The sequence below is a fragment of the Anolis sagrei genome, chromosome 5 (assembly GCF_037176765.1).
Source record: "Anolis sagrei isolate rAnoSag1 chromosome 5, rAnoSag1.mat, whole genome shotgun sequence".
Classification (NCBI taxonomy): domain Eukaryota; kingdom Metazoa; phylum Chordata; class Lepidosauria; order Squamata; family Dactyloidae; genus Anolis; species Anolis sagrei.
The window spans coordinates 85,189,379-85,205,219 of record NC_090025.1 but is presented as its reverse complement, the minus strand read 5'-3'; the positions used below and the strand labels follow the sequence as shown (position 1 = coordinate 85,205,219).

The following is a 15,841-nucleotide window of genomic DNA, read 5'->3' as shown; positions in this document are numbered from 1 at the left end:
TTTTTATTGAAGCATGGAATTTCAGCTCAGTTCACTATAGAGTGAAACTTCTTTTATTCATGATAATAGACAGTTTAGGGCTGTTGGGGTCGCTGTTCTGTTGCTGGTGTTAGGCACAACATTATTAGAAACGAACATGACCCGCAATAGAAACAAACCACAAATAAACACGAAGAAACGTCCACTGTTTACAAATCACTCCATTACTACAGAGACCAAATGGCAGTTACTGTAAGTAAACCATCCACAGAAAAATTGTTTTAGTTTTGGACAGGGAAACGGGACTTTCTGTCTGGAGGGGGAGAAGGTTCATCCACAGCTGCTTAGTAGAAAAGGTTTAAATGTCAAGCATTTTTCTTGTCCACAAAACAACAATAACCGACAGACACATTAAAGAGTAAGAACAAATGAACATCTATGTTTTTCACAACAACTTTCTGCAGTTATTTTTTTTTGATTAGGCATTTGTCTGCTTTAAACTGTAAATAGCCCAAAAAATCAGCTGCAGACTGTTATAACAAGTCAATACAGTGCCAACATGTCAAGTTGTAGAAGAGAATACATAGAGGACGAACAATGATAACTTAATCATATAAAATATGATACAGAGCTGGCATACAGTGCATTTAAATATCTATGTGACAAAGATATTAATATTGTAGTTTCTGACATAAAATATGAAGAGTCTTTTGTGCTTAAATGTATGCGCATTTGTTTGTCATAAAAACAGAGCCGGTTGCTTACTTCCAATACTGCCACTGTAACTGGTATTACAACAGATCACAATTTTTCACAGACACATCAACATTAAAAACATTTACCTATGAGAAAATAAGTCACTTCTCATTAGATCACAGTGCGAAAAAAGTTGTGTAACGCTCTGTCTCGATGGAGGCTTTCGAAATTTTCATCAAGAAAAAAGTCCTGATAAACCAGACTGTAGTGCTAGATTGAAAAGAATGGAAAGCGACACATCACAGATCGGGAAGAAAAAGGAAAGAAATGTCTTGTTCTTCATGGGTTTCGCCTAAGTGACCTTCGTCTTCTGTTGTAGAAATGCCTGAGCCCATGTTGTCGTGAAAAATTCATCATGTAATTTTGTTTGCGAGTGCTGTTCAGTGGAAAGAAGGTGGAAGAAAACAACTTAAGGTCCTTTGGTATATGTGGCAACATCTGCAGCTTGAATTATTTTAATGCTATACATAGTGCCCTAAATGGCCATTTACATTCAGACAAATTATATATAATTCTTAATGTGAACTAGAAGCATTTCACATTCCTGTTGTTACCCATGGTGTCAGCCAATCCAGAGCCAGTCGGACTATTTTCGCTCCTATTCACATTAACAGCATTTAAGCATTGTACTGTTCGTTCCAGCATTGATTTTAATGAGGCCGGCATGCAAAGTTGGACCATACCGGCTATCTGTAGTGCAGACAATAAGCAACCATGGTTTTATTTTAATTACAATTCAGTTTAAGATAGCAAAAGCTTTATCTACATTAAGCATTGTCACTGGGTTGTTGTAGGTTTTCTAGGCTATATGGCCATGTTCTAGAAAACCTACAACAACCCAGTGATTCCAGCCATGAAAGCCTTCGACAATACATTAAGCATTGTCATGTTGTGCTTAGGTTATACTCAAGATTGCTTATAGATATACATACATGGGTTGAAGTACACTGGAGGATAAGCCAAGTTCTTAAAGTGATAATACTATGTAAGAAAATTTGAAATTTTTCTGCTCCTGATTTGAGAGTGTTATTCCCTGTTTAATTGTGTGGTACTTACTTTGAAAGTAGTTGTTATACTCCAGAAACTTTGTTTTTGTGGCTGCCACAAGCAATGTTGAATTGGGTTGCTGTGAGTTTTCTGGGCTCTATAGCCATATTCAACAACTTAAATCAATAAATAGTTTTCTAGAAAACATGCCACATCATCACGGGGTGTCTGCATCCTATACCACTGGAGAAATTACACTGTTTAGCCGGTATTGCATCACCTAACATCCGCCGGGAAGTAGCAAGAAATAGTGAAAGGACCAAGGCAGTGACATCTCCAGCTCATCCCCTATTTGGATATCAGGCAGCGCGTCAATGACTTAAATTAAGAAATAGTTTTCTAAGATCTACAGAGACACTCGCTGGAACACCCCAGCAAGCGAGAGTCCAAAAGTGGCAGGCTCAAACCCAGAACCTCAATCAATGGCTGATATCAAATGAAAGACTCCCCCCTGGGCACACAGAAAACTGGGCGACTTGGAAGGCGCTGAACAGACTGCGCTCTGACACCACGAGATGCAGAGCCAACCTTAAGAAATGGGGCTACAAAGTGGAATCCATGACATGTGAGTGCGGAGAAGAGCAAACCACAGACCACTTGCTGCAATGCAACCTGAGCCCTGCACAATGGAGGACCTTCTTGCGGCAACACCAGAGGCACTCCAAGTGGCCAGCTACTGGTCAAAGGACATTTTATCAACTACCAAGCTTCAAACTTTGTGTTTTGTTTGTTTGTTAAAAAATGCAATACAACTGTTTGGTTTGCTCCTGACACAATAAATAAATAAATAAATAAATAAATAAATAAGTCATATTCCAGAAGCATTCTCTCCTGGAACATTCTTCTGGAGCATGGCCATACTGCCCGGAAAACTCACAGCAACCCAGTGATTCCGGCCATGAAAGCTTTTGACAACACAATGTTGAATTGGATGAGATTCTTTGAGATATTTATTGAAAATCTATAGCAAAATATCCTGCAGGATGTCTCGCAAAAATATGGGGAAAGTTTATAAACTTTCCCCATGTTTTTATGGTAGAACCAATTAGGAAAAGACATTTATAACCCAGGAACAAAAATCATGTATAATGAGACAAAACACAAAACAAATGCTGATTACTGGACTGATAAACATATAATGGCCACAGGACACACACTAAGAAAAGACTATAGACCAGAGGTTTAGCACAGCTGGTAAATCATCAGCAATTATAAGATCTATCAACCAAAAAGGTTGCAAGTTCGAAGCCCCGAGTTGGCATGAGCTGCCAACTGTCAGCCTAGCTCATTGTTTACCTAAGCAATTTGAAAACAGCTTTAGCTCTGATTAGAGAAACTAGGTACCGCTAAAAAGCAGGGGAGATGTTTTACGATGCCATAAAGAAAAAAGATCAGAAAATGCTGGATGACCAAAAGGAAGGAAGAAGTCCTGACAGCTCTTCGTCATAGAGGATAGAGCAACAGCATCCTCTGGACTGGAGCCCAACCTTCCATGGCACCAAAAACAGTTGTGCACTGTTTCGAAACAAATCACCTCCTTCTCTTGTCTGTCTGTTTGTGTATTGTCTCTACAAAGTGGCACTGAATGTTTGTCGTGTATGTGTACTGTGATCCGCCCTGAGTCCCCTTCGGGGTGAGAAGGGCGGAATTATAAAGTATTATTATTATTATTATTATTATTATTATTATTATTATTATTATTATTCCTTTTCTAAACTCATAACCCATCAAGTTTGTTAATGAGGTAAAATTTTGCAACATTTTACTGTAACAGATCTTTGCAATTACAGGTAAATTCTTAACTCAGAGTTGGGGCTGTCCACAAAGATTTTAGATATTGGGTTGTTGTAGGTTTTTTCGGGCTATATGGCCATGGTCTAGAGGCATTCTCTCCTGATGTTTCGGCTGCATCTATGGCAAGCATCCTCAGAGGTAGTGAGGTCTGTTGGAACTAGGCATTGCTGTGTTTGGTGGTCCCTATGTAGACTTGTCCACGGCTGCATGGTATACGGTAGACTCCTTGGTGGGTCTGTAGATAGTTTGGATGTTGTGTTTACCCATCAGCTTTCCTATGCGGTCAGTGGTTCCCTTGATTTATGGCAAGAACACTATTCCTCTGAGAGTCAAGATCTTTGTCTTTACTCTCATGGCTTGTTCTTGGTCTTGCCACTCTTCTGATGTCTGAGGTGGAGTATCCATTGGCCTGTAGGTGGTTCAGTTTAGTGGTTCAGTTCATCTTGGAGGAGGTGGGGTTCGCACATTCTTTTTGCACGGTCTGCCAAGGCTTTAATGCCAAGGACAAGAGGGATCCTCTCACTTCTGTAGGAGTCTACCGTGTACCATGCAGCTGTGGACAAGTCTACATAGGGACCACCAAACACAGCATTGTCCAAACACAAATCAAGGAACATGAAAGGCACTGCAGACTACTTCAACCAGAGAAGTCAGCCATAGCAGAGCACCTGATAAATCAACCTGGACACAGCATATTATTTGAGAACACAGAAATGCTGGACCACTCTCACAACCACCATGTCAGATTACACAGAGAAACCATTGAAATCCACAAGCATGTGGACAATTTCAACAGAAAGGAGGAAACCATGAAAATGAACAAACTCTGGCTACCAGTATTGAAAACCTCTAAAATTACAACAGCAAAACAACAGAGGGGAAACAATCAGGGACATCTAATCACCTCTCAACAAAAGATTGCCCCAGGCACTGCCAGGCCATCAAATGCTAATCAAGGTGTTCAGTTGAAACACTCACACCAAGCTCCAGCAGACAAGAGTTCTTTGTCCCACCCTGGTCATTCCACAGATATATAAACCCATTTTCCTAGTTCCAACAGACCTCACTACCTCTGAGGATGCTTGCCATAGATGTAGGCGAAACATCAGGAGAGAATGCCTCTAGAACATGGCCATATCTCGAAAAAACCTACAACAACCCAGTGATTCCGGCCATGAAAGCCTTCGACAATACATTTTAGAAATTTCCTTCACTGTGACATCGTCGCACTTTAATGCTTTAATTTCAATTTATTTTGCTGCTTGAAGACAACAGATATAAAACCTGCCATGGTTGTCGCTCAGAGGTGGTGGCATTACATATATAAGCGAGCTCCCTTGTTATGGAGCCTCTTCTCCTCTAGATGGCATACAAACACTGCTACAGTGCTTTCCACCAGGTAGGCGCATGATTGGGATCTGTAGATGAAAAGGCCTGATGTCCCTGATATCTCTGAAGAGTGGGCAAAACCTATGCTTCATGATGGAGTCAAACAATGCGAGGCAAATACATCCCAAAATGCACATTTCTTCTTTATGCTATGGGAGGACACTCTGGTCATTGATGGCTATAGTGGAGAATGAAGGGCTCTCAAGGGTGCTGTTGGGATGAGAAGAAAATCTATTCCTTCCCAGTACAGAATAACTCATTCACTGCCTGCCTCCCAACAATGATGCCATGATGTGTGTTTAAAGAAAGACTGCATGTCTCATGGGGCTCCTTATAAGCCATAGGCTTTTCTTTCTAATGTTTGTTTTAGTCACTATCTTGGTGGGCAGTAGTTCTGTTTTTGAACATAAAAAGGAACATATTACTGTCTGCCACACATGAGCAATCTAAACTGGCCCTCGTGAACAAATCAAATGGGGAAACCGATAAATAAAAGATATAACCAGCAGCAATTTCACGATTGCAATGGCACATTCTCTAAGTCACCCCACAATCTCAAAGTTTGTAGGAGAGTGTATGAAGTATTGACTAGCTCATGTGTCATATTCATCCATTTAAGCACACACCTGAGGATGGGAGCAATTGGACAAAATAAAAATCAACACAGCTTTTCTCTGGAAAATACTTTTGAAAAGTTAAGTAGCTCATGTTGGCTAAAAAATTGCAGAGCAAAAAAATGGTATCATGTAAATTACAGAACAATTGTGTGACTGTAGAACTGTGGCCTGAAGTTTCACTTTTCTGTATCCAACAATAATATAATAATAATAATAATAATAATAATAATAATAATAAAACTTTATTTATACCCCGCCACCATCTCCCCAAGGGGACTTGGAGCGGCTTACATGAGGCCAAGCCCGACAACACATCAATAGAACAAAAAACAATAAGCAAAAGCAATACAATTAATATAACTCACATGTAAACAGTAACACCTCCAGCAAAGGGTCACCGCCTTGTTGTGGCGCTGGAGCTTGAGCACCTCAATGATGTCATGAGCGAAACCGTGAAGGGCCACCCAAGACGGGACGGTTGTGGCAGAGAGGTCAGACCAAGCGTGATCCCTGGGGAAGGCAACGGCAAACCACCCCAGTATCCTTGCCAAGAAAACTAAATGGACCAGTACAACCAGAGATATGTCGGTATGCCATTGGAAGATGGGACTCCCAGGTCGGAAGATGGCCAAAATGCTACTGGGGAGGAGCAGAGGATAAGTTCAACTAGCCCCAGATGTGATGACGCAGCTAGCTCAAAGCCGAAAGGAAGGCTAGCGGCCGACGGTACTGGAGGCGAACGACGAATCCGATGCTCTAAAGATCAACACACCATAGGAACCTGGAATGTAAGATCTATGAGCCAGGGCAAATTGAATGTTGTTATTGGTGAGATGTCAAGACTAAAGATAGACATTCTGGGGGTCAGCGAACTGAAATGGACTGGAATGGGCCACTTCACATCAGATGACCACCAGATCTACTACTGTGGACAAGAGGAACATAGAAGAAATGGAGTAGCCTTCATAATTAATAAGAAATTCGCTAAAGCAGTGCTTGGATACAACCCAAAAAATGACAGAATGATCTCAATTCGAGTGCAAGGAAAGCCTTTCAACATTACAGTGATCCAAATATATGCCCCAACCACAGCTGCTGAAGAAGCAGAAGTAGATCAGTTCTATGAGGATCTGCAGGACCTACTGGATAATACACCAAAAAGAGACATTATTTTCATTACAGGAGACTGGAATGCCAAGGTGGGAAGTCAAATGACAACTGGGATCACAGGCAAGCATGGTCTGGGAGAACAAAATGAAGCGGGACGCAGGCTGATAGAATTTTGCCAGGAAAACTCGCTGTGTATAACAAACACTCTCTTCCAACAACCTAAAAGACGGCTTTATACATGGACTTCACCAGATGGTCAGCACCGAAATCAGATTGACTACATCCTTTGCAGCCAAAGGTGGCGGACATCCATCCAGTCGGTGAAAACAAGACCTGGGGCTGACTGTAGCTCAGATCACGAACTTCTTATTGCTCAATTTAGAATAAAACTAAAGAGATCAGGGAAAATACACAGACCAGTTAGATATGATCTCACTAACATTCCTAGCGAATATACAGTGGAAGTGAAGAACAGATTTGAAGGGCTAGATTTAGTAAACAGAGTCCCAGAAGAACTATGGACAGAAGTCCGCGACATTGTTCAGGAGGCGGCAACAAAGTACGTCCCAAAGAAAAAGAAAACCAAGAAGGCAAAATGGTTGTCTGCTGAGACACTGGAAGTAGCCCAAGAAAGGAGGAAAGCAAAAGGAAACAGGGATAAGGGGAGATATGCCCAGTTAAATGCGCAATTCCAGAGGTTAGCCAGAAGAGACAAGGAACTATTTTTAAACAAGCAATGCATGGAAGTGGAAGAAGACAACAGAATAGGAAGGACAAGAGACCTCTTCCAGAAAATTAGAAACATTGGAGGTAAATTTCAGGCAAAAATTGGTATGATAAGAAACAAAGATGGCAGGGACCTAACAGAAGCTGAAGAGATCAAGAGAAGGTGGCGAGATTATACAGAAGATCTGTATAGGAAGGATAACAATATCAAGGACAGCTTTGACGGTGTGGTGAATGAATTAGAACCAGACATCCTGAGGAGTGAGGTTGAATGGGCCTTAAGAAGCATTGCTAACAACAAGGCAGCAGGAGACGACGGGATCCCAGCTGAACTGTTTAAAATCTTAAAAGATGATGCTGTCAAGGTGATGCATGCCATATGCCAGCAAATATGGAAAACACAAGAATGGCCATCAGACTGGAAAAAATCGACTTACATCCCCATACCAAAAAAGGGAAATGCGAAAGACTGCTCCAACTTCCGTACAGTGGCCCTTATTTCTCATGCCAGTAAGGTAATGCTCAAGATCCTGCAAGGAAGACTCCAGCAATACATGGAGAGAGAGTTGCCAGATGTTCAAGCTGGGTTTAGAAAAGGCAGAGGAACGAGAGACCAGATTGCCAATATCCGCTGGATAATGGAGAAAGGCAGGGAGTTTCAGAAAAACATCTACTTCTGCTTCATTGACTATTCTAAAGCCTTTGACTGTGTGGATCATAATAAATTGTGGCAAGTGCTTGGTGGGATGGGCATACCAAGCCACCTTGTCTCTCTCCTGAGGAATCTGTACAAGGACCAAGTCGCAACAGTAAGAACTGACCACGGAACAACAGACTGGTTCAAGATTGGGAAAGGCGTACGGCAAGGCTGCATACTCTCACCCAACCTTTTTAACTTGTATGCAGAACACATCATGCGATGTGCGGGGCTTGATGAATGCAAAGCTGGGGTGAAAATTGCTGGAAGAAACATTAACAACCTCAGATATGCAGATGACACCACTCTGATGGCTGAAAGCGAGGAGGAGCTGAGGAGCCTTCTAATCAAGGTGAAAGAAGAAAGCGCAAAAGCCGGGTTGCAGCTGAACGTCAAAAAAACCAAGATTATGGCAACAAGAATGATTGACAACTGGAAAATAGAGGGAGAAAATGTGGAGGCTGTGACAGACTTTGTATTTCTAGGTGCAAAGATTACTGCAGATGCAGACTGTAGCCAGGAAATCAGAAGACGCTTACTTCTTGGGAGGAGAGCAATGTCCAGTCTCGATAAAATAGTAAAGAGTAGAGACATCAGACTGGCAACAAAGATCCGCCTAGTCAAAGCCATGGTATTCCCTGTAGTAACCTACGGATGTGAGAGCTGGACCATAGGGAAGGCTGAGCGAAGGAAGATCGATGCTTTTGAGCTGTGGTGCTGGAGGAAAGTGCTGAGAGTGCCTTGGACTGCGAGAAGATCCAACCAGTCCATCCTCCAGGAAATAAAACCCGTCTGCTCACTGGAAGGAAGGATACTAGAGACAAAGTTGAAGTACTTTGGCCACATCATGAGGAGACAGCAAAGCCTAGAGAAAACAATTATGCTGGGGAAAGTGGAAGGCAAAAGGAAGAGGGGCCGACCTAGGGCAAGATGGATGGATGGCATCCTTGAAGTGACTGGACTGACCTTGAAGGAGCTGGGGGTGGTGACGGCCGACAGGGAGCTCTGGCGCGGGCTGGTCCACGAGGTCACGAAGAGTCGGAGACGACTGAACGAATGAACAACAACAAACAGTAACACACAAGGATTCAAAAAACCTATGGCTGGGCCAAATGTAATAATTTAAAATTTAAAAAATAAACGCTGGGCATGAACAGAGGAAGAATGTATCTGATAGAAGGGTTTTAAAAGAAATGAAGTGATAGCAACCCAACGAATAGTTAAAGTGCTTCTGAGGACATTTTGCTGGGGATTATTTCCTTATTTCCAAAATATGTTCCATCTTAAGAATTGTTGAGGTCCTTACGCTTCTACCAGAGGTTACCACCTTCCTAATGCCGCAACCCCTTAATGCAGTTCCTCATGTTATGGTGACCCCCCAACCATAAAATTATTTTTATTGCCACTTCATAACTCTAATTTATTACTGTTATGAATCATAACTGTCTGTCCAGTAAACATCTTCCCTGAATCTATAATTTGCGGATGGATCTGTGCATTGTATGTTTTTACCCTCTTTTCCATTCCGCTCCCTCACCCCTATTGTGCTTCAGTATTTATATTTTTAATGTATTAAATGTACTAAGTTTGTATGAAAATGTTTGTTTGACTTCTATTTCCTGTGCTGGTCTAGGACCGAAAGAAATGAATTGATGGATTTGATATGCAGGATGTATTCAAATCAAATCAAATCATTTATTTCGGTCATTGGATGGATTTGATATGCAGGATGTATTTTCATTCACTGGACCAAATTTAGCACAAATACCCAATACGCCCAAATTTGAATACTTGGTGAGGTTGGGGTGGTGGTGGTTTTGTCATTTGGGAGTTGCAGTTGCTGGGATTTATAGTTCACCTACAATCAAAGAGAATTCTGAACTCCACCAACAATGGAATTGAACCAATCTTGGAACACAAACACCACCACCCCTCATGATCAACAGAAAATACTTGAGAGATTTGGGAGTAATTGACAGTGATTTAGGAGAGATTTAGTTCACCTACATCCGGAGAGCACTGTGAATCTAAATAGCGATGGATCTAGACCAAATTTGGCACAAATACCTGATACGCCAAAATTTGAATACTGGTGGGGTTGGGGGGAGGAGTTGATTTTGTCATTTAGGAGTTGTAGCTGCTGAAATGTATAGTGAACCTACATTCAAAGAGCACTCTGAACCCAGCCCACAATGAATCCGCACCAAACTTGGCATTGAATACTGGTGAGGTTGGGGGGGGGGGGGGTCTCGAAATACATGTACTGAAAATACAGCATTTGCAAAGTTTTCCCTTTTTCTAAATGGATAACTTCAAGCCACACTTACATCTTTGAAGATGCAAAACATTTGGATCACCTCAAAGAATTAGGGTTCCTAATGCACGCAATAGCTCTTTTTGAGTATTACTACACACATTTAGTGTACTTATGCTCTGTTCTTCCTTTCAAAGGTTCATATTGTATGTGGTCCATAGGCACTCATCAGATTTAGCACTTAAACCACATTATGTAGCTTCTGGCCATTTACTAGGCCCTCTATATTTTGACGATACATAAATTGCCTTTCTGTCCCAACTATAAAAATGTCAGTAAAAGTGGAAATCTGGGAAAAATATTAGCCTGCAAGGAAGTAAACTAGAGTAATATCAAGGCCCCCATGTTATACCTAAAAAGCATTACTTGCATTTGGAACAATCCTTTCCCTAGAACGCCTTTATAATGAGACTAACATTAGGGCAGTGAGACAGAAGGGTGGCATTCTTATTTGGACTGCTGTTATTTTGCTAGTAAGTGCTATTGTAATTTTATATTGTTATGTATTCACATGTTTTATGTAATTATGATGCTGTTGTTTATTGTTTGCATTTTTGGTTTGCATTTTTGGTTTTACTCTCTTGTAATTTGTTGTTTGGGCTTGGCCTCATGTAAGCCGCCCCGAGTCCCCATCGGGGAGATGGTGGCGAGGTATAAATAAAGATTATTATTATTATTATTATTATTATTATTATTATTATTAAGTGTGAGGAGCTGATCCTGGTAAAATTAAGAAGGATATCCAGGCAGTAGGAAAAGAAAAAGGCCACATTACAGCTGAATTGACTTAATCAGAAAAACCACAAACTTGAGTCTGGAAACCCTGAGCAGGACTGCTTATGACACTTGGAGGTCTCTCATTCATAGAACTACCATGTCAAAGTAGACTTGACAACAAATACGGTGGTGGTTTTCAATACTGCAGCCTCCAATTTTTTTTTCCGTGTCAGAAGCGACTTGAGAAACTGCAAGTCGCTTCTGGTGTGGGAGAATTGGCTGTCTGCAAGGACGTTTTCCAGGGGACGCCTGGATGTTTTGATGCCTCCAAATAAACACCATCTTTAAGGGGAAACTGAAGTATCTTTTTCCTCAGATGAAATATTTCCTTTTGAGTGACATAATAAATTGCTGTATTTTCAAATAGATTATTTAAAAATAGCAACAAGTATCTTTCAGATGTTTCACTTGGAAGCAGATACAGCGCCACTGCTTAACTGTATTTTTTATTGTGTGTTTATTATGTTGTATTATTTTGGGCTTGGCCTCATGTTAGCTGGTGTCGAGTCCCCTTTGGGGAGATGGTGGCGGGTTATAAAGTGTATTATTATTATTATTATTATTATTATTATTATTATTATTATTATCAAATGAGATTCATTGGCTGATTCAAGAAACTGAGGATATCAAAGAGACATAGAGTGCTTGGCAGGCATCTCTGGACCATTCACTTATGGAGGTTCCACTACGCAGTAGATCAGCTCAGCCATCCAGGCTTGCTTTTGGTTGATGAATGGGAGCATGACACTCTTCATTTCCTTTCACGTATTATCCACGCAATGACTGGAAAGTTGGGGCCATGCTGCTAGGCCCACCCACATCCCTACCCTTTAGATGTCCATAGATAGAGAGAATAACCATAGAGAGAGGGGAAGTTATGCATAAGCTGTTGTAAAACACCTGATCCTGTCTGAGGGACAAGAAAGTAAGAGTGCTTTCTTTTCCCCAACTATTGAATGCGCCTATGGCATTTTGAATATGATATGTGTTCTTCCACAAACTGAACTCTCTGAGAATGAATAGTAAGCTTCAATTAATGTTTTTGAATGTGACTAACTTCTTGTTGCCTTTAAGAATAAAAAAGGATCAAAAGTTAAAGACAAGCTCCTTTCTATAACTTGACTAGCGGTCCTCTGCCATACATTGCTGTGGCCCAGTCTGTTGACCTGGAAAATAAAGTAATGAAAAAGTGTTTGTTTCTAATATATGTAATGTCTTTATGCTTGTGGGTAAACAGTATTTCTTGCTGTTTCTTTGCCAGTGTTGATGTGGAGAATGTCTGGTTTGCCTACTCTGGAACACGCAACGTATCATTGTATTTCTTTAGGGATCCCTTTCAAATCTTTGTCACTGCAGCTGTCATATACATATATGTGTGTATATGTGAATGGCTGGATGGCCCTTTGTCAGGAGGGCTTTGATTATGTTTTCTTGCCCTGGTAAAGGGAGTTGGACTGGATGGCCTTAAGACAGCATTCTCAACCTGGGAAGTCAAGACTCGGGGGGGGGGGGGGGGATCAGCAGGGGGGTGTCAGAAGGGTCACCAAAGGCCACCAGACAACACAGTATTTTCTGTTGGTCATGGGGGTTCTGTGTGGGATGTTTGCCCCAATTCCATCATTGGTGGGGTTCAGAATGCTCCTTGATTGTAGGTCAACTATAAATTCCATTAACTACTACTCCCAAATGTCAAGGTCTATTTCCCCCAAACTCCATCTGTGTTTATATTTGGGCATATTGAGTATCCATGCTAAGTTTGGTCCAGATCCATCATTGTTTGAGTCCAAAGCGCTCTCTAGATGTAGGTGAACTACAAGTTCAAAATTCAAGGTCAATGCCCACCAAACCCTTCTAGTGTTTTTTGTTGGTCAGGGGAGTCCCGTGTGCCAAGTTTGGTTCATTTCCATCATTAGTGGGGTTCAGAATGCTCTTTGATTATAAGTGAACAATAAATCCCAGCAATTACAATTCCCAAATGACAAAATCATAATTTTTGAGTGATGTTCACTCCTTGTGTTGTGAGACGTTTTGTTGCCAAATTTGGTGTGATTTCGTTTATTGGTTCTCTTTTTTTTAATGTACCCATTACACACAGAGCATTTATATATAAGAAGATATAGATAGTCATATTACACTGCTGAGTGTGAAGACCTTATGTTTGCCTTTTGGAAACGTTGTGAACATTTAAATGAGGGAACCATCCAAGAAAGCCCTTGAACACATATTGCAAAGGTCTGATTGGCTGCAAGACCATCAAACAACCCAGAATAACAGGATTATGTCTTTTAGGGGACTGAGCAATATGCACATCCTTGTTCAGGATACTCTCCAATAGCTTTCAGCTTGAAATCATCATGATCAACGTGAATAAAATGATAATTAAATATATATAATAGCTACACCAATAGTGCAATTACTTACCTTACTCTAGTGTAAAACCAATGACAGCAAATAATGAAATACAACACAAATTAGAAAATGTATTTCAATGCATGCAGCACTGTGATTAGTCATAAAAGCTTGATGAGGTTTAGAGGCAATATAGGATTTTTCATCTCTTTTGAAAATAAAAAATGAACAAATTACTTTCTGATTTTTAAAAAAGCTTTAAATGTTCATTTCATCATTATAATACTTTAAGAAGCATAAATGTAGTTCTAGATTCAATTCAACCTATATCACACTGAAAGTGGGCAAAATTTACAGGGCAGTTAGAATACGGCAATATTATAACAGTTTTTTTCCTGTGCTACAATATGCATCAGTCTTCCTAAACACATAAAATAGTAGTGAAGCAATGCAAGATGATTATCCAAATGAACACACTTTGTCACGGCTAGAAGATAATATCAAACAGTTCCACAAAAGAAAAAGTATATTTGCAACAAAAGAAAAAGCACAACTTATTTGTGCAAAAGAGAAAAGAAAAGAAATCATCTTAATCACAAAAAAGCATGAGGGTGATGATCATGGAAATAGTAATAACATGTCTATAAGCCCCAGTTCATAATATTATGGTTTCGGGTTAGGCTTCATGATAAAGTTACTACCACAAAAAAACAATGTTGAGGTACCTCTCTCTTTCATGTGCAATTCACATTTTAATAGGAGTAACAAAGGCAAAAGGAATAGGAGATCATGCCCCATCCTTCTGCCATTAATATAAATTTGATCAGAAACCAGTATTTCTTAATACACTTAGAAGGGGATCCCTCTATCCCGCCCACAAGGTTTTTTGAAGTGTGCATGCAGACAAGTGTGTGAGCTTGCAGAGTGCAGCAGGCAAGCTGGAGCTCTGATCAGGGAAGAACTGGCATGCAGTGGGTTGTTATTGTTTGTAGAGTAAACACAGGAATACAGAGAAAGTAAATTATTGGGTAAAAAGGATTGAATGTGTCTTCATCCTAAAACTGGGATTTTTTTGCTTCAACTGGGATTTTTGCCTCTATATAGTCTTCAAATCAACTAATCTATCAATAAAAGCAATGAATGAAAAATTTTCTGGTAAGTTCATCTGATGAGGAGATATTGGAAAAATAGATATTTATTTATGTATAAATTGTATGTACTTTACAAGCACTGAAATGTATAGAAAAATCAGGCTCTCTCTGTATCAGAAATCTAAGCTGCTGTCCAGGCACAGCAAGAGGGGGACATGTTATCTGAACATTCCAGAGACAGAGACTGGTACCGAGCCCAGCATCTAACTTCTAAGTAAGGAGCCTCATGACAGGTCAAAATAGGCCCCTTGATTGATGAATGTAAGCTGTATGCTGCTCTTCAAGAAAGAAATACACAGACATGCCTTTTATATGTTGGAAGATAGAATCTGATATTTCTGTGATGCTAAAGTGACGCAGAGAATGACGTCAATGTATGTAGAAGCATGTTCTTTGTTTGCCTGCAATTGAAGGGTATAAAAAGGCAGTCAACGCCTATATCGGGGTTCTGGATGCTTTTGGACATAGTTCCACTCCAGAGCCCCAGCTGGAAATAAAATCCGTGCTTTTGAGACCTCCGGAACTCTCTTTGTCTCTTTTCCTCAAACCTTCTCCCTGCCATTTCACATTCACTTTCAATTCACATTTAATTCAACGATTAACCGCCAAATTTAATTAAAACTACATGTGGAATGAATTATATTGTTCCTGGCCAGATTACTTGTAAGAAGTCATTACTTGTAGTTACTTAGAGAAGACATTACTTCTGACATTACTCATAGAAGACTTCCAGAAGACAAGCGCAACAGTTGTTGGATTAACAATTTCCCCCCATAAATTATAATACGACCTCATCACATAGAGGTCCTTAAGACAGGGAACAGAGGGGGAATCTGTTGGGCAGTCACAGTACTGCAGAATTGGAAGAGACTTCAAGGACCATCCAGTCCAAATCCCTTCTGCCAGACAATTCAAGTCCACCTGGCAGATGGCCACCCAACCTCTGTTTAAGAACCTCCAGGGACGTAGTCATTCGACTCCAAGGGACCCCATTCCACTGTCCATTCGGTCTCACTGTCAGGATGTTTCCCCTAAAGAGGAGACCTTTTTTTTGCAGTTTGAATCTATTGCTCCATGTCCTCAGAAACACTTTTTAAAAGCATTGTTCCGAAGAAGGTTCGCTAAGCTCACTCTA

The 15,841-nt window shown here is 40.6% G+C and overlaps 1 protein-coding gene across 3 annotated transcripts in view; it reads right to left on the bottom strand.

The window, feature by feature from the left end:
• RELN (reelin) overlaps nucleotides 1-15,841 on the bottom strand; it is a 375,263-nt gene continuing 359,422 nt past the window's right edge. Inside the window, exons 64-65 of one of the 3 annotated variants that reach the window (XM_067468825.1) lie at nucleotides 13,628-13,645; nucleotides 1-1,111 (exon numbers count right to left, since the gene is read on the bottom strand). In XM_067468825.1, the coding sequence (XP_067324926.1) occupies nucleotides 1,015-1,111; nucleotides 13,628-13,645 (115 nt within the window). In that variant the 3' untranslated portion in view covers nucleotides 1-1,014. Of the gene's footprint in view, nucleotides 1,112-13,627; nucleotides 13,764-15,841 lie in introns of all 3 variants that reach the window. The other 2 variants (XM_060778338.2, XM_060778339.2) reach the window with 2 other exon arrangements.